The sequence below is a fragment of the Ceratotherium simum genome, chromosome 18 (assembly GCF_057802395.1).
Source record: "Ceratotherium simum simum isolate JZ-2026a chromosome 18, ASM5780239v1, whole genome shotgun sequence".
In the NCBI taxonomy this organism is placed as follows: Eukaryota; Metazoa; Chordata; class Mammalia; order Perissodactyla; family Rhinocerotidae; genus Ceratotherium; species Ceratotherium simum.
The window spans coordinates 14,737,808-14,756,965 of NC_141917.1; the positions used below are offsets into that span (position 1 = coordinate 14,737,808).

Genomic DNA, 19,158 nt, shown 5'->3' on the forward strand with positions numbered 1-19,158 from the left:
AAGGCAAAAGTGTGAAGGAGAGTGTGAACATGGACGGCTTGGGGTGGAATGTTTGGTTGAGAAATTTTGAGAGAGATCTTTGGATTCATACGGAGGGAGCTGCGTTACAAATGACATTAAATGTTAAACTGTGTTGTTTAAACTCAACATTGCAGTCGCCTCTTGATGCTAGACACAGCACATATATTCATTCCCCTGTGCATTTGGTACATTTTTTCCTAATTCAGCCAATGTTTACTGAACCCCTATTTGTGCTAAGCATAACACCAAGAAAAAAAGCAAATTCTTTGTTTAAAAATCAAGGACACATGTAAAGAATTATAGAATGGTTTTCATTGGAAGCGATTAAAATATGAAATAGCTTTAGGACTAGAAATACTACATTTTCTATTGGTGCCAGAAAAACAAAGACACATTAAAATGTCAATATGTGGCAATTTCAGGTGTTCATAAAAAGTGTGAACCAGCCCTTTATGACTGGAGATAGAAATCACTGGAAGTGAAATTGCAGTTAGTCTCGGCATAGGTGGGCCTTCTCTCGGCCACCAATCTGTAGCTGTTGGGTGGGCTACATTGAAGGAGTCTCTTATGGTTCCAAGCCCATGATGGTCTGTCTAGTCCATTAATAAGCAGCAAAAATATCTCAACTGCTAGAAGTTTTCTCCCTGTTCTTTATTTTAATTCTGTCTTGAGGGTTCTAAATTAGTTGTGGGAATAAGACATATTAGTTTCCTGGGTCTGTGGAGGACAGGAATGGTCCAGCAGTGACCTCAGCAGCTTGCATTTCCTGAGCTGGTTGTGGTTTACTTACTAGCTTTATTGACTAGAAGAGCAGGTGATTCACATAAAGTAATATGTTAGAATGCTACAACCAGTGCTTTTGAAAGGACCACCCGTTAAGTGCAAATAATGATGTGAACGCACAGCAGACTCTAAAAGTATACTAGACTATTGATGAGAATGAATAATACATGTTTTCTGATAGTGTTTGCTGCATGTGGCAGGATATTTTAAACAGGAAAAAAAACCCTCTGCATATCTGCATTCAGTCAACCTTTATATTCAAAGACAAGCTTAACTGTCATCTGCCATATTTATAGCAGCATCATCAATTTAAAGTCTTGTGGTTAAAACTTGTAGAATCAATTAGGAGATATACTTTGAAAAACTGGTTTCTACAATATGTGCATAGTCACTTAAAAGGAAAATGTCTTGTCAATGTTATTGCAGTGATTTCTACATTCTCTTTAATTATGTGATGGGTCCTAGTGCCATAGAATTTGCCATCATGGATGATCCCTGGAACTTGGCCCTGTCTCATTTAATGGAGTGGAAATTTCAGTTATAATTTAGCATACTTATTTCTACTGCTAAGTGAAAATTGAGTTTATATAACTCAATTTATAGTCAGGGTTGTATTGACTCTTACATTTTACAAGTTTATAGTTTGAAAATTGCATGTTTTGCTGTGTATGAGTCTGCAATATTTATCAAGTACCCATTGTGCATTAACAACCGTAAAACAAAATCTCTGTTCTGGGGTCATCAGATGTATGCTGAATAAATCTGAAGAAAGGCTTTAGGTCACTGTTCAAGTGAGGCTACATCTGTTTTACTGCTAAAACTCCCAACACAATACAACAGAATATAAAAGAGTTAAGTCATGATGATACAGATAAATAACCAAAGGTGGATGGCTTATCTAAAGACCAAGACCAGATTTCAGAATAAGGAAAGAATGAGGATAGTAAAGGAGTTCTTAAAAATTAAGATCCTTTTTATATTTACATTGAGAATACCTGTCTAGCTACCAACTATGCATTCTTTTATTTTTTAAACCCCTTTATAATGCAATGAGCTTATTTGCTTTACTTTTGCACATCAGACTGTTTTACAGTAAGACCTCTCCAGGTTTGGTGGTCACTATGCTAATTCTTTAGCATTGTAGTTGATGAAACGTCTGTCCTTTTCCTCCCTGTACTTGAGAAATCCTAAGTGTTGTAATATGAAAGAACCTGAGAAGATAAATGACTGGACAAATAAAGACCTAAAGTACTTAAAGATAAATGACTATTTCAAAGTCACATGATCTAACATTTACTATAAAGAGATCTTATTGAGTTTTTTGTCTAGAATAATTCAAATTTGACTTTATTCACTTGAAAGAGTGATGCCAATGCCAAGTCTGGGAACAACCGTTGGGTTTGGAATTATCTCACTCTTTTCTCTCTCTCTCTCCCTTCTATACAGTAAGTGTCACTCTTTACCAAGCTTAATCTTGACTCACCTTTCTGAGTTTTCCAGAACCTTACCCTATCAATTGTTTCTCCCTCCTCTTTCTGCTTTAGTTTCTCTCTTTATTCTTTGTCTCATTCCATCTTCCCATATATATTTTCACTTCTTCCAAATCCTTATAAACGAATAAACAAAACTCAATCTTGACAAAATTGCAAGTTCTTGCCTTGACTTTTGCCTTCACTTTACCAGCACTCTTTTACGTGGGCTATGGTGGATATCTTTTCTGGCTCCTCATATGCTCTTTGAGTCTTTCCAAAGAGGCCCATGTCTTTACTCCTCTACCTGAGTCACTCCGGAGTCGGTCGTTGACAGCTCATCACCAGATCAAATTGCACAATTTCTCTTCTTATCTTTCTTAACCTTTTTTGCAGCAGCTTCTAACTCCTCCAAAGTGCTTCCTAAAATTGTCTCTTCTTTTGATTTCTGAGACATCTTTTTTTCTCTTTCTAACTCCTTTAAGAGCTGGTTGTCTGCTTTCTGCCATCTAAGTACATTCTATTAGGCAACCTTTGTAGATTTATATTCCATCATCCCTCCCTCCAGGTAAATGTGTTCTCACCTATCTCCTAAATGTAAATAGAGTTTTCTTGTCATCTTGACTGGAGTCTTCCTGTTTGTTTGCTCTGACATAAACACTTTCCACTTCCCCATCTTCCTCTATAGCTTAGTCATCTTTCAAGGTAGTTTATCATGATGGTTAAGAGGCCTCACTCAAGAGTCAGAGTGCCTGGGTTCATACCACATCTCCAGACTACTCGTTGTACGATCTTGGGTAAGTTATTTACCCCCGATATGCCTTAGTTTCCTCCTAGTAAAGTGGAGATAGTAATAATTCCTTCCTCATAGGATTGATGAGACAGTTAATGGGTTAATATATGTAAGGATTAAATAGTACTGCAGTCCTAGGCAGAGTAAGTGCTGTGTGTATAACTACTTTTGGTATTTCTACCATCTCAAACTCCACCTTCTCTATAAAACTTTCCTGATCCCCTGACTCCAACTAAAGATCATCTCTTCTGGGAAAACTCTATTGTTTTTCACTCTCTTATGACACTGAACTTGCTCTCATTTTAATCATCTCTGTATGTCTTGTCCCTCCTGCTAGACTACAGTAGGCTTTCTGCTCACTTATGTCCCCTGTCATGGCTAACACTTAGTACCCACTTCAAAAAAGTTCTTTTCCCACTAAGATCAAGTCTATTTTTCTAGACTGACTTCTGAACATCTGAGGTTCTTGAGTACTCTGCATGTTGGATTTTTGTTGAGAGATCCCCAACATGCTTTGAGGATGCATTTGTGGGTCTAGCCTGGACTTTGTGAAGGAGAATAAGGGAGAGGTCATTTGTGATTAATGTTCTTTTGTATTGGAAGTCTTTCTGACTTTAGATCCAACTTATCTTAATTACCTCTTTGGGAAAATTGAGTTGTAGAAGTGTGAGTGTGTGTGTACTTTTTTCCAAGTATTTCTTGCACATTTTATAGTACATTTTTACAATGCTGAACATTTTTATTTTGACAAGGGAATAAATTGTCTTTAAAATGTTTTCTCTACAATTTTACTCATGGTATTTAGTAAGTTTGCCTTAGAAACTTAGACATGGACTGATAGTTCTTACCATAGTTCCTTCTCCCCAAAGGACGTTCCCATCCCCTAAATGTTGGTGATGTTACAGTTGCTGAATAGAAGAAGTTTTGACTGAATCAATAACTCCAGCAATGGAAATTATCACTAGACATTGATAAAACCTGACAGCAAATCATTGTGACAGAGCACATCCTGGTAGGAATACAAAAGTTACACATAGGCTATATTATCTTTGTTTCATTTTCCTCTTTTAGAATGAAAATTTTGACTATTTAAAAGAAAAGGTCCAGTCATTTATTGAAAATAGAAATTGTTGGACGTAACCAGATGTTTTAATTTCTTTCCTCTATTATTGAAAATATTTATTGAATTTTTTGTGTTTCTTTATTCTAAGTTCTTTTCTTAAGGCAAATTTTTTTGTCCTTTCTCTTCTCCTTTTCCTTCAGCTAGGTTTGACCAATAATTTGGGTTCTTTAGACCTGAATAATTATAAACCCAACATGTCTGGTGATGAGTTTGTCTGCAGATGCAACTCTTGAATCAGTTCTAACTTTATATGTTACCTGAAAAAAATCAATAATGGGTTGCTTTGTGTATAGACCTGTTGAACCTTTGTAGCCCTGAAGTGACAATTGCTTGTTCAAGAATACAGTTAATATGCTGCGGCCACATATTTACCTTTGTCAGGAAACATTGATTCATTCTCAGCATCCTTGTGAGGCAGATACATTTTCTTTTGCTTATAAGGTGGAAACAGAATCAAAAGGAGACTATTTCTTGCCTTGATCACATCATGAAGCAGCAATCAAACCAGAAGTAACACTACAGTCTCTGACACGTACTGTTGCATATTCATGCTGGGCTTTGCTGTAGACTTGGAGTCATCTTCTTCATTGTAATCTGTATGATATCATCCTTAAGAACTCTGTTCTCCTAGTTCTAGATGAAATGGTTAATTAATCCAGATTTGTATTTTCAAAATAGAACCTTGGCAATGGATGGGACCTTTGTATGATTCAGTATGATTCAAACTATCCTATACAGAAAGTGCCTAGATATTATTAATGCAGAAACAGAAAACATAAATAGGAATAGCACGTGAAGTCATAAATGTAGTAACTTTTGGATTATTTGAGAAATTCTATATCACTCATTTTCTTGTTTTGTTTTATACACCAGTTAATGTATGTCAATGATTTTCATTGTCACAGAATCATGTTGTTCTTTGCCAGATTAACAAAAATGTAAAAATATGCTAGTGAGAAATGGAATTGGGAGGTGTCATGAGTGTGTAGTAATTGTAGGAAGAATACAGTGTATGTAATCTGCCATGGTTTTGAGGTAGTTATTGCCTGGAAACTGTGTCATTAAGCAAGGTTGCATTTTCTGAAGAGGGACAGTGCTATAATTGGGGCTTTCATTTTTCATCCAAAGATTTGGGCAACACTAACTAATGGATATAACCAACAGAGTGCTACCAAAATGAAGATTTAGCAATTACGAGTGGTGATCCTCTGCATGTCAAAATATCTAAAATTCAGTACGTGGGCTGAGATAAACATTAACATTTAATTACCAACAATTTTGCTTGTCACCAAGATGCAGAAGAGTTCTTGAAAGCTACTTGGATGACCCAGGTCTCTAGAAAGACTCTTCTAGGATGCCTGATGGCATGCTATTACTTAGACCTGCCTCAAAGGGCTGAAATCTTATAAAGTTGGTGATGACAATGCTATTGTTTCTACTACTCAAAGCTTCTTTTGCTCCAACATTTCTCTGTTTCTTCCTCACCTATACCCAACTATTTAGTAAATGTTTTATTTCAAGGAGTGAAGAAGGGAAACAGTAAATGATAGCTCCCAGAAACCTTACGTTTCACTGGAATGTCATAAGGACAACTTCCATAAGGGCTAAAATATTGATTAGATGCCATCCGGGTATGTAGGGCTGTGCCTTCCTATGTCTTGAAACGCTGGCCATTTTCTTGACCAAAACCAAAGTCGATGGGGCTGAGCTGTGTGTTTTCCATAGGATTTGAGAACCTCAGTCTCTGGAAGGGGCAGAACTGTCTTCCATAGAGACTGCTGAGGACCAAGTCGCCTCAGGGGCTCCACTCACCACACCAATTGGCGTCTGCCAAATTGGGCTCCTTTCTTAGCACTGGAGAACAGGGAAACAATTCTGGTGGCCTTTCTGATTCATAATACCATTGCTTTAGGTTTGGTGCAGAATGGAGTCAAGGTTTAAATCCTATACTGCTGGATCCTTTCATTCTTGTGTGCCTTTGAAGGTGTCCTGCTAGAGAAGCTTACAGGATAGAATATTTGGCTTCAATTTCCGTAAGTTTAAAATGTAGAAAAAGATTGGATCTGGTGAAGAAGTAGATTTTCAGAAGAAGCAGTATAGGGAGGGTGAAGAGAGACTTTATTCAAAATGAGAAGCTTTCTGTCTCCTGTCTCTCTCATTCTGTCTCTCTTTTGCTTTCCCTCTCTCTTTTATGTGAGGGTAATGAATCTTTGCCCTTACCATGTTTAAAGTCATGGTGACCTTGTGCTGACATTCCCAAAGCAAAGCTGCTGGCATTTAAGACCTATAACTGGCCTGGAACTCTTCCCCAATTTATAAACTCCAAAGAAAACATTTTAGAAGTAAGATATTGCATCTCAATAGCTCTGTAAAAATGGTAATATGTCTTTGTTTTGTTTTCTGTAGCTTTTCCACTACAATGAATGTAGAAATGAATTATCCCTTGACTTTGGAAAAAATGCAATTCATGAGAGATTTTTTAGATAAAACTATTTAATCAGGTTCTGAACATATAAGAGAAATCATGAAAAGATATGGGCTTTTATGAACAAATTAAAATTTTTTTTCATTAGAAATGTTCAATGTTTCTGGGCTCAATTAAAAACAAAACAAAAAAATGGTTTTTCCCAAAATAAGTGGTATATTTGATTGGTGATAATAGTGCTTATGTGTTAAGCCCTTTAGACTTGTCAAAGGAAGGAAAAGGGAATGAGTCCACAGCTAAAACCTTCAACTTTGGCAACTTTGACCATTTTTGTGACACTAGACAATCTTAACATTTATTCTGTCTCAGGAATTTAATCTACTTTCTTCAAAAAATTCAAGGCACTTTATCTTTTTTTTTTCCATGAGAAGATTAACTTAGGTATAAATAAAATTGCCATGAGGGGCTGGCTCCATGGCCTAGTGGTTAAGTTTGGTGTACTCCACTTCAGCTGCCTGGGTTTGGTTCCTGGGCATGGACCTATACCACTCCTTGGCGGCCATGCTGTGGCAGTGACCCACATACAAAATAGAGGAAGATTGGCAACAGATGTTAGCTCAGGGTGAATCTTCCTCAGCCAAAAAAAAAAAAAAAAATTGCCCTGCCTATTTTAAATATCTCTTGCCAACTCTTGAGGAAGAAGGAATCTGTGGTTAGAAACTTGAGAATTTTAGCATTTATGGAGGAAGAAGTGAATCTCACCACTGCTTCATGCCAGTAGCAAGTGGGTGAAAGCTGGTTTCTGGCAGACAAAATATGCTTTGTCGGAAGGCCACATGTGACTAAGTGCTGAGTGTTAGAGTCCCATGAAACAGCACGATTTTGCTTTAGAAGAAAGCAAGGCCTCCATTTGCACTGATCTTGTGTTCCTGAAGGATTTGCAAACACCATTCACAATATCAACTAATTCCAGATGAGATAGTGGAGACCATGGTGGCAAGAAAATAATTTCCACATTGTGTGAGTTTATTTATGTTTTAAAAGTGGTTTTTATATATAGGAAAACAGATTAATTAGTTTTAGATTATTAAATACTGAATTTATATGTTTAAGTGGCTCTCACATGATACAGGGTGGGAAAAGGAAATTGTTTTAATTTGACTTTCCTGGCGTGGTAATTGTTTTATGTCATTATCTTTCTATTTAGGTTAGAAGTTGCTTTTTTTTTTTTTTTTTTTAAAGAGTGTGAGGTGGATATATTGTTCTAGAAATTTTGACCTGAGAACTCTTCCCACTTGGTTTTTCTCAGCATTTCTACACAACACTAAGCTGAATGTCATACTAGTTTGCAAGAATTGTGATGGGTCCCCCATAGATTGACTTAAGTTGTATTTGAAATGATAGTTTTAAAGTACTTTCAGCATGGCATAAAAGGGAAAATAGTTAACATTTGATTGTTTTTAGGAAACACTCTTTCTCAGAGAGTTTGGGCAAAGGGCAAATCTTGCCAAGCAGGACCAAGGGTTGGTAAATGACCCATCAAAGTAGATAAAGGAGAAACAACTGAGCATCTTCTGTAAACACAACACTCTGAAACAGTTCTGTATGAGCAAAGCTAATGACACCTAATTTTTCTGACAGTCATGTCTTCAGTGTTCAGTTTCATCTCCACTCATTACTTACAGAGCTGACACATTATTCTGAAAACATTTTCTAAATGTAATTGAAAACATCAAAAAAATCTATTTTTTGATAAATATTTGGATGTTGTTTCACAAATTGTTATTTTTGATTTTTAACAAGCTTCCCATATGTTGAAATTATGTACAAAGATGTCCAATCATAGCAATAAACCAACTGGTTGTCAGTTTAATCTTAGGGTGCAAAATAGTGTAAGTTTTTTTTTTTTTTAAAGCTTCACTGCATGGTTGTGTATCTAGTTGTTAGTTTTTAGTTCTCTATGTGAGCTGCTGCCACAGTATAACAACTGACAGTTGGGTGGGTATGGTTCCACGACCGGGAAATGAACCTGGGCTGTGGCAGTGAGACCATCGAATCTTAACCACTAGACCACCAGGGCTGACTCTAGTATAAGTTTTTATGATAATAATTAGCAGGAGTATAGAACTTTATTGATTGTCTCTTCAGACTGCTATAACAAAGTATCATGGACTAGGTGGCCTATAAACTAAAATAGATTTTTCACTGTTCTAGAAGCTATAGAATTCCAAGATCACAGTGCCAGCATGGTCGGGTTCTGGTGAAGGCCCTTTTCCGGGTTCAGACTGCCAACTTCTTGCTGTGTCCTCACGTGGTGGAAGGGACTAGGAGCTCTGTGGGGTCTCTTTTATAAAGGCACTAATCCCATCCATGAGGGTACCACCCTCATGACCTAATCACCTCCCAAAGGCACAACTCCTAATACGATCACCTTGGGGGTTAGGTTTCAACATATGAATTTGGGGGGGGGCACAAACATTTATTGTATGAAAGCATTGATTGTACCACGTTTTTCTCACACATAGCATTTTATTTAGTGCCATAAGCATTCATAGGGTATATAAATATATATATCTTTACACACACACACACACACACACACACACACATATATGTTTTTTTCAGGAAGAGAATGAACTTGAATATCTTCATCTTACTGAATAGGAAATTTGAGACCCAGAGGGGGAGGTGACTTGCTCAGTCTTATAGCAAATTATTTTTTTTTTAGTATACAGGAGGTTCCTGTTTATTTATTTTATTTTTTTTTCCCCCCAAAGCCCCAGTGGATAGTTGTGTGTCGTAGCTGCACATCCTTCTAGTTGCTGTATGTGGGACTCGGCCCCAGGATGAACGGAGAAGTGGTGCCTCGATGCGCACCCGGGATCCGAACCCGGGCCGCCAGCATCGCAGCGCGCGCACTTAACCACCAAGCCACAGGGCCGGCCCTATAGCAAATTATTGACAGCTGGGACCAGCACTCAGCGTGCTTCCCATTTTAGCAAACATCATACTGACTGCTAGGTGGCTTGTTTTTGACACAAGTCTTTTTTTTTTAAAGATTTTATTTATTTATTTTTTTCCCCCCAAAGTGCCAGTAGATAGTTGTATGTCACAGCTGCACATCCTTCTAGTTGCTGTATGTGGGACGCAGCCTCAGCATGGCCCAAACAAGCGGTGCGCACCTGGGATCCAAACCCCGGGCCGCCAGCAGCAGAGCGCGCACTTAACCGCTAAGCCACGGGGCTGGCCCTGACACAAGTCTTAAAGAAAAGATTTGCAATTTATTTAAATTTTTCCTAAATGACATTTTGTCCTCTGCCCCTCTCCCTGCCTTTTCTCGAAATGAAAGACTAAATTTTAATTTGGTAGGCTATGCTGATAGATTGGTATATTTTAAGGTAAGAAAAAATTTTAAGTACATATTAGGAAAGTTCTAGAGGAGTTGATCATATTAGAGTCTGCAAGAATTGTGGGTGTTTAATGAAATTTGATGATAATTCAGTTTGTACTGAGGTGATTTTGGCCTAGTGTGTCCTGGGGGTTGTTTGTACAAAATAAAAACGATTTAGATGATTTGAATGGCTAAGAAACATCTTCCATGTTCCCTGACAGGACCAATGGTTGGTAATTCCTGGAGGGAAAGGAAGAAAGAATTAGAAGAACTTCGTAGAGGAGATCCTCTCTGTCTATGACAGAATCTTGATTACAACATAACATTTCAAGTGATTTCTTGCCCTTAATCCCGCAAAGAAATTTTTTATATAAAATTTAAGCTATCAACGTTAAGAGTCAATTTTTTTAGGTTTGCTAGAGTGGCAATATATAGGATCACATTTTTTTTTCTTTATAGATGTTATATATATAGTATTCAACTTCATAGTTGAACATTAGCTTGTAAACAGAATTTCCTTTTATAAAAAAGGAAATGCTTGTCAGCTCCAAGACTCAACAGAATCCTCCAAATATTTGCTTTAGAGAAAGAATTAAAACCTAATTTTTAGGCCATTTCTTATTTTAATTCATGTACTTATTTCTGAGGACAAAAAATCATCACCTTACCCAGACTGCCTAGCTAGGAAGTTGTTTTTTTATCTACCTTCCCATGCTTGAAGGTGTTAGAGATACACACCTTTAGAAGTTTCAGGAAAGTTCATAAATGCACACTCATTTGTTAAGAAAAGCCATTTGCTGCCAGTAAACAAAGAAAAGTTGTGTCAGAAATGAGTGTGTAGTGTAAACTAACAACAATGCTATGAAGTCAGTCTCGGGAGGTGGTGGGGGTATATCACGTGGATGCAAGGCAAATAAGAGAACTGGGCTGGCGGACTCAATAACCAGCATTGATCCTCCCTCGAACCTTTCTCGGCCTCCCTCCTATTTTTCCACTTCCCATCCCAGCTTGCTTTGATCAAATGACAGTACTGGAATGGCACTTTCTTTCCTCTCTTCACCAAAAGCCAGAACTGTAATTCTTCTGCAATATTTGTTTATAGCCAAGTGGGATTAATTAACTAGATAGAGGCTTGGTTTTATAAGATGGGGGGAATAAGTCACAGTTGTGGGCAACTAAAACACAGTATATTAGTATCTTAAGAGTATTAAACTGGGTCTTTATAAAAGAAAAAATTCATCTGTGGAAAGTTGTAAAGAAAAAGGCATTTGACAATGTTAATTTCCCTTATAAACAATTTCTGTTTAGCTTATTAGCCAAGATAAGGAGTAGATCAAGTTTTTTGCCTTTCACATATGTAGTATGAGGCAGTAAAGGAGGTTTTTTTTTTTTTTTTCTGCCAATCCTCCTCTTTTTGCTGAGGAAGACTGGCCCTGGGCTAACATCCATGCCCATCTTCCTCCACTTTATATGGGATGCCGCCTCAGCATGGCTTGACAAGTGGTGTGTTGGTGTGCGCCCGGGATCCAAACCAGCGAACCGCGGGCCGCCGCAGCGGAGCGCGCACACTTAACCGCCTGCGCCACCAGGCCAGCCCCAGTAAATGAGTTTTAACTGAAGAATTTGGATTCTTTTTCCATCCTGATGACTGAAATGGAGTTTTCTCTCAGTTCTTGGACCCAGTGATGAAGAGGTAATGGGAAGATAAAATATTTCTTCCATGATCACTCTAGTAGAGGAAGCAGATTTGATGACTAATCTATAATTTTTACTTCTGTCTGGAAAATGATTTCTTGGTATAATAGACTGTTAATATATAAAAAAAACTCTAACTTATGAGAATCTTTAGTACATAAAATGTTCAGATCAAAAAAGTAGACTAATTTTAATGTTATCAGTGTGGCGACAACAGATAACTGTACAAACTTCTTCTTTTCCACATGTACCCAGTCAGCAGGAGCATGCTTGGAACACACATACCACAAATCTCCCTTTTTTGCTCAGGAAGATTAGCCCTGAACTAACATCCACTGCTAACCTTCCTCTTTTTGCTCTTTTTTTTTTTTTTAAATACTATGTATCTTTTTTTGTTTTTTTTGAGGAAGATTGGCCCTGTGCTAACATCTGTTGCCAATCTTCCTCTTTTTCTTTTTTCTCCCCAAAGCCCCAGTACATAGTTGTGTATTGTAGTTGTAGAGTTGCAGCTCTTCTATGTGGGACGCCGCCTCAACATGGCTTGATGAGTGGTGAGTAGGTCTGTGCTCAGGATCCGAACTGGCGAACTCTGGGCCGCTGAAGTAGAATGCCCAAACTTAACTGCTATGCCACCGGGCTGGCCCCTAATCTTCCTCTTTTTGCGTGTGAGCCGCCACCACAGCATGGCCACTGACAGACTAGTGGTGTAGTTCCGAGCCCAGGAACCGAACCTGGGCCACTGAAGCAGAGCGTGCCAAATGCCGAACTTAACCACTAAGCTACCAGGGCTGGCCCCCAAAAATCTTTTTGAGGACATTTTTAAAAGTATTTATTTTTAAAATAGTCTTTTGATTATGGTGCTTCTAATGCCTGATTCTAGAACTTGTGTGTGTTTAGGTGTGTGGAACCTACGTTCTACCATTCTCTTGGGGTTTACAAGTACAGAATTATCTGAGAACTACAAAATTAAATGATGGGGAAAGAAACTAACATTTATTGCAGGCCCATGAAATGTCGAATGTTGTACTGATGCCTCTCATTAAATTCTCCAAAGATTGACATTTCTTATGGTACTGGAAATGGAAGGACAATGAGGTTAAGTTACCTGCTTAAGGATTCAGGGCAGGTGTGCTGTGGAGATGGGTTCATATCAACATCTTATGAGTCTACCCTGACGTGATGTGCAGAAACCCCATGAAATAATTCTTGTCCAGCATTTTCTGGATTAAACACAGTGAAGTTCTCTCTCTATTGCTGTTGATTGTTAGTTATTTTCTAGCCAATTTCAAGCCCGTAACTATATAGTTTTAGCCCTTGTGACATAGACTTCTCTTGTCTTTTTAAAAGACAACTCCTAAGTTTGCTTTCCTTTGAGATTTCGTAACCAAGAGATCAGTTTTGGTGTTTGGTTATTTTATCAACACATAGAGTTCAGTGCATCAGCATCGGTCTGAGTGTTCTTGCTGTGCCACTCAATGGCTCATGTATGTCCCAAATGTGGAGAAATGTAAAGGTAGTCTTCATCCTTGCACTGTAGTTTAGATTTAGTTTTTTTTTTTTTTTTTTTGTGAGGAAGATCAGCCCTGAACTAACATCCATGCCAATCCTCCTCTTTTTGCTGAGGAAGACTGGCCCTGGGCTAACATCTGTGCCCATCTTCCTCCACTTTATATGGGATGCCGACACAGCATGGCTTGACAAGCGGTGCATCGGTGCACGCCCGGGAGCCAAACCTGGGCCGTCAGCAGCGGAGCGCAGGCACTTAACCGCTGCGCCACAGGGCCGGCCCCTAGATTTAGGTTTAAGTGATTTTCAGAGTGGATTACTGGTTGCTGAATTTTTTCAAGTGCTTTTTTTTCTTTTTTTTAATTTAGAAATTCCAACTTCCAACTTTCTACACCAACTGATTTCTTTCAAAATTAGAAGTAATAGAAATGAAAGAACTAATTAAAATATATGCCCATTGCTCTCTCTTATTTCTTTAGGATCTTGATACAAAGCTCCACTGGTAAATGGGGTGATGAAAAGTTTAGGGGCAGAGAGTACCCTGAATTTCTTCTTTATCCTGTCAACTTCTTGAGTTCTAATTCACCCCAGGCTGCACCAACCTTGTGACCCAGAGTGGGTAACATTCCTGAGATGAGAGCTCTGCCCAGTTGCCAGCTTCTTAGTGGAGTTCCCTTTCACCTCGTAGATGGTGCCTTTCTGCCTTGCCTAATTTTGTTGGACTTGGCCTTTTGCCTATAGTACTGCTCCATGGACGCAGCTAGTTAGAATTTCCATATGGGTAAAAGGAGGATGCTAATGGTGTACTTACTACCTCATGGTACTGTTGAGAGGATTACATAAAATAACTTAATAGTGTGTTTAGGATTAGGATTATGCCAGGCACCCAGGTAATAGTTAATAGATTTCAAATTGTAATTTTAATTTACCTCTGGGTGGTGTAGGCAAGGTTTTCATGCATATTGTCTTGGGAAATAATCAGACCACCCTGCTTTTCCAGGATTCTAGTGGATTCTATAAGCCTTCCTCTGGTACCTCACTATAACCAACACAAGAAAATTAGGAAAAAGTAAGGGTGTTTATTAACTTTGTGTTTGCAAAACAAACAGGAATGGAGACACATTTTCTTACCTACAACTTGATTATGTACATTCATTGCCTACCCAGAAATGAATCGGAGCTGGGCTTAAAACAAAAAATAGAAAGTGGCCCTAACTGTGTTTCAGAAAACCGATTTTAGTAACGTAGATTTTAGGTTTGTAAACCAATGTGACTTTCAGCCTCTGGGGATAGCTATATAGAATTTCACGCTATGCATGTCGGAAAGCGGAACTCCTATGTAATGATCACAGTGCACACCACATTTACACTTTGTCTTCTATTCTGTAATTTCCAAGTTGGTGTATGGGTTTCTATTATAGAATTGAGAGAAGATCCTAAAGGCAGACCTGTCAGGTATCCTATTTCTTAACTCTAATCTAACGTAACAAAATGTATCTTGAAATATCAGAGCTGAAATGATTTTGACATACGCCATTCGTGCATACTGGCTAATTAAGACATAAAACAGTTATAAACTATAATTTAAAATACTGGTCTGGTTTATTTCTTTATATTTTCATTTACTGCCTTGTGATTGCTTGTAGGATAAAAGTATATTTAATTGTATTTTTACCATGTACATTTGCTCTCTCTTCTGAGGGACAAATAAACAAAAATTAAGTCAGATAGAGCCTCTTTGATGTCTGAAGTGGGTTGTGATCAAAAGCCACACTGTTTAAAAAAAAAGATAGGTAAGAGAAATTCTTTCTTTGGTAACATAATAAAAACTTTTCTTGAGAATAGGAACAATACTTTAGTCATCTTTCAGTTTATTGCTTTTTTCTCCCCCAACTATTAAAGTCATTGCAGACATGAAATTAGCATATAGAGTGCTGAGACAAATTTGGACTGAAGAATAGCACTCTTACCCAACACCCAAGTTTTAAATAAGATAAATGTAGATTATATCACTGTTATGAATCATGATTCCAAGAAGTGTAATGAATAAACAGAAACTTTTCTGTTCTAGATGGATGATATTTTTTAAAAAAACAAAAAAGGAGTCTGGTCAAGGAGTGCTTCATAATTCTGCCAGGAGTAGGCCCAGCCCTGGACCGGAACCAAGTGGTCTCACCGGTGCTTTATGACCTCCACAGGGGCCCAGGGCAAGGCTCTGTCTCTCTCTGCTGGACTTTTCTTATTTGTGGGAACTAAAGGGAATACTGGAATGTGATTTCTGCCATGATTTGTCAAGGAAAAGCAACCAATTTTCCTCTAAAGAGCAATATTTCAGTGGGTTCTCACTGGTATCCAATGCCATAAAAAGGCACTTGAAGAAAAAAAAAAAGCAGTGCCTGTTTAGTTCTGGCAACGGTTCTGGGCTAAATTTATTATTTATAAATTTATAATTTATTATTTATCTGGATTAATGCTTTAGTATCAGAGGAGAAAAATTCAGGAGTCAAATACAATCGGAAGTTCTTGTGCCAGAATCAAAGTGTCAGACTCCAGAAAGTTGGAGACTTAACTTTGAGTGAAAAGGGCTGTTAATGACCATTGAACTTGCGTATCTAGTTAGATTTCTAATCGGGAAATTGCTAATGAAGAACAGTTTTATATTACTCTGGAACTATTATTGTTTTTAAGCCAAATCACCTTGAGAAGCAATGAATACAAGTCTGACAACTAACAAACCAAATGTAACTAGAGACGCTCTGCTTTTCATTTCTTGGGCCACAGATTTCCTTTAACTGCTCTTTCTTAATAATGAGATAGACCAAATCCTACTTGCGTTTGGTCTTTGATGTGTGTGCTTATATGAACGTATATATGAATAACGGAGTTTGAAAGGAGTTTGTGGTTTGAGATTATTTTCTGGAAATTTGTGATTTGTGCTGTATGACAGCTATACCATTTCTCTGGAAAGTGTTTTAAAATTATGAAGGCTTTTACTAGCTACGCTCCAGATTGAAAATGGCCACGTCTGCCATTTTGTACCCAAGTGTTCAATACTTGGTGTTTGAGTCAGACGTTAGAAAGCAGATAAGAAACAAATACTGCTCCACATCTCTTTACGTTGACAACCTTAGTCTTTAATTACGAATTCTTTGATCTCAGCTTATTATTTCCTCAACTTACTGCTATTAGACACTATATAACTGAACACTTTGCTTTTTCAATGATTCACTGGTTTTTTTATTTTTAATTGTGGCAAAATACACGTAACAAAATTTACCATGTTAGCCATTTGAAAATGTGTAGTTCAGTAGTGTTCTGAACTATTACTTTGTAAACTGAATCCCCTTTTAGTTTTCATACTTGACACGTGTCTTTGTTGTGGCTGCTATAACAAATTACTGTAGACTGGGTGGCTTATAAACAACAGAAATTTATTCTGCACATTCTGGAGGCTGGGAAGTCCCAGATCAAGGTGCAGGCAGATTCAGTGTCTAGTGAGGACCTGCTTCCTGACTGGGGCTGTCTTCTCGCTGCTCTTCACATGGGGAAAGGGGCTAGGGAGCTCTCTGGGGTCTCTTGCATAAGGTTACTAATCCCATCCGGAGGGCTCCAGGTTCATGTCCTAATCACCTCCCAAAGGCCCCACCTCCAAATACCATCACATTGGGGGTTAGGATTTCAACCTATGAATTTGGAGGGGACACAAACACTCGGGCTAGAGCCACGAGTAATTCCTTTTTCTTCTGTTTTGTGTTGTGTTACAGAACTCCAAGATGGGAGGCAAGCTGAGCAAGAAGAAGAAGGGGTACAATGTGAATGATGAGAAGGCCAAGGAGAAAGATAAGAAGGCCGAAGGAGCAGGGACAGAAGAGGAGGGAACCCCGAAGGAGAATGAGACCCAGGCGGCTGCCGAGACCACAGAAGTGAAGGAGGGCAAGGAGGAGAAGCCGGAGAAGGATGCCCAGGACGCTGCCAACAAGCCCGAAGAAAAGGAAGGCGAGAAAGACACAGAGGCAGCCAAGGAAGATGCTCCGAAGGCAGAGCCCGAGCAGACGGAGGGAGCGGCCGAGGGGAAGCAAGAGCCCCCGAAGGATGCGGAGCAGGAGCAGGCGGCCGCCTCGGGTCCTGCAGCGGGCGGCGAGGCCCCCAAGGCATCGGAGGCCGAGGCCCCGGCGGAACCGGCCCCCACCAAGGCGGATGACAAGAGCAAGGAGGGAGGGGAACCCACAAAGACTGAGGCTCCCGCAGCTCCTGCCGCGCAGGAAACGAAAAGTGACGGGGCCCCGGCTTCAGACTCAAAACCCAGCAGCACTGAGGCTGCCCCATCCTCCAAGGAGACCCCAGCAGCGACGGAAGCACCCAGTTCCACGCCCAAGGCCCAGGCCCCCGCAGCCCCAGCAGACGAGGTTAAACCTGCCGAGGCCCCGGCAGCTAATTCCGATCAAACCGTAGCAGTCAAAGAGTAACAAGGACAGCCTATGGAAAAAAAAAGAATAGCGCTTAAAAACAACCTGTCTCTCTTTCTGTCTCTCTCTCTGTCTCTCTCTCTCCTACACTAACTTGTTTCAAATTGGAAGTAATGATATGTATGGCCCAAGGAAAAAAAAAAAAAAGGATGTTGTCCCATCAAGGGAGGGAGGGGGTGGGGAGAATCCAAATAGTATTTTTGTGGGGAAATATCTAATATACATTCAACTTTACCAATCAGTCCTGGATTTTAAAGATTAATGTCTGAAAGTAGAGTACATCTTTTGTACCTGAACTGCTGTCACGTGCGCTCTGCCACTAAGATCTGAATATCTTGTCTTCTGCAAGGGGAGTTGGGAGTGATGCGTTTGATTCTGCCCACAGGGCCTGTGCCAAGGCAATCAGATCTTTATGAAAGCAGTATTTTCTGTGTTTTCTTTTTAATTTACCGCCTTTCTTATTTTGATATTTTTTTAATGTTGTGGATGAATGCCGACTTTCAGACAGCCCACTTAGCCTATCCACATGTATCTCAATGCCAATACTCCATTCTGCCTCCCCAGGTATTTTCGGGAGTAACAAACATTCTCTCATCCTACTTAGCCTCCCTAGATTTCTCATGACGAGTTAATGCATGTCCGTGGTTGGGTGCACCTGTAGTTCTGTTTATTGGTCAGTGGAAATGAAAAAAAAAAAAAAAAAGTCTGCGTTCATTGCAGTTCTAGTTTCTCTGCCATTCTGTGTCACAGACACCAACACACCACTCATTGGAAAATGGAAAAAAAATAAAAATAAAAAAAACACAAAAAAATGTACACAATGGATGCATTGAAATTATATGTAATTGTATAAATGGTGCAACAGTAATAAAGATAAACAATTAAAAAGAAGTAATAAAGAGTATTGGTTTTCTTTTACTACCCCTTCCTCCTTGGTAATCACCTCGATAGAGAACAGAACACTGTATTGGGCATTTTCCTGGTATATTTGGATAGAAGTATAAAGTTCAAATTTTTGTGAACATTATTTGTTTAAAAAGTTAGCTGGATCAGTGTCAATAAATTATGTGGGAAGAGGCTAAACTGAAAACTTCCTATGTCTATGGACATGCGCCCTCTAAAAATGTGGGTGTGATTAATTTACTTAAAAAGAACAAATATTTTGAATAAAACACGTTAAAAGACAATAAACAGATTTGACCTTGAAGGCTGAGAAGAGAAGAATTGTAAGATTGTATAGAAACATCATATGTATGTAAGTTGTAAAACCACTGCTGATCATTTTGTTTTATCATAATTATCTTTATTTATCATATTTGTGCGAGAGCCTGGAAAGGGAACCCCAGTGTTGCGAGCAGGCAGTGAGATGGCAGCGGCGTGAAGGCAAGCGTGGACCTGGCCTTTATAGTGACCAGATTCCCATCGTGGTTTTGCACTAATGACTTGTGGCTTTTAAGCTGCTTCTAACCTCCAGCTTCCCTGCCTT

General features: G+C 38.9%; 1 protein-coding gene across 2 annotated transcripts in view; it reads left to right on the plus strand.

Moving 5' to 3' along the window:
• Positions 1 to 18,571, plus strand: part of BASP1 (brain abundant membrane attached signal protein 1) — a 55,288-nt gene extending 36,717 nt beyond the window's left edge. The window contains exons 1-2 of one of the 2 annotated variants that reach the window (XM_087443159.1): positions 2,984 to 3,070; positions 16,971 to 18,571. In XM_087443159.1, coding sequence (XP_087299285.1) covers positions 16,980 to 17,672 — 693 coding nt within the window. In that variant the 5' untranslated portion in view covers positions 2,984 to 3,070; positions 16,971 to 16,979 and the 3' untranslated portion in view covers positions 17,673 to 18,571. Of the gene's footprint in view, positions 1 to 2,983; positions 3,071 to 16,970 lie in introns of those variants that run through there. The other variant, XM_004422692.3, reaches the window with a different exon arrangement.
• The last annotated feature ends 587 nt before the right edge of the window (positions 18,572 to 19,158 follow it).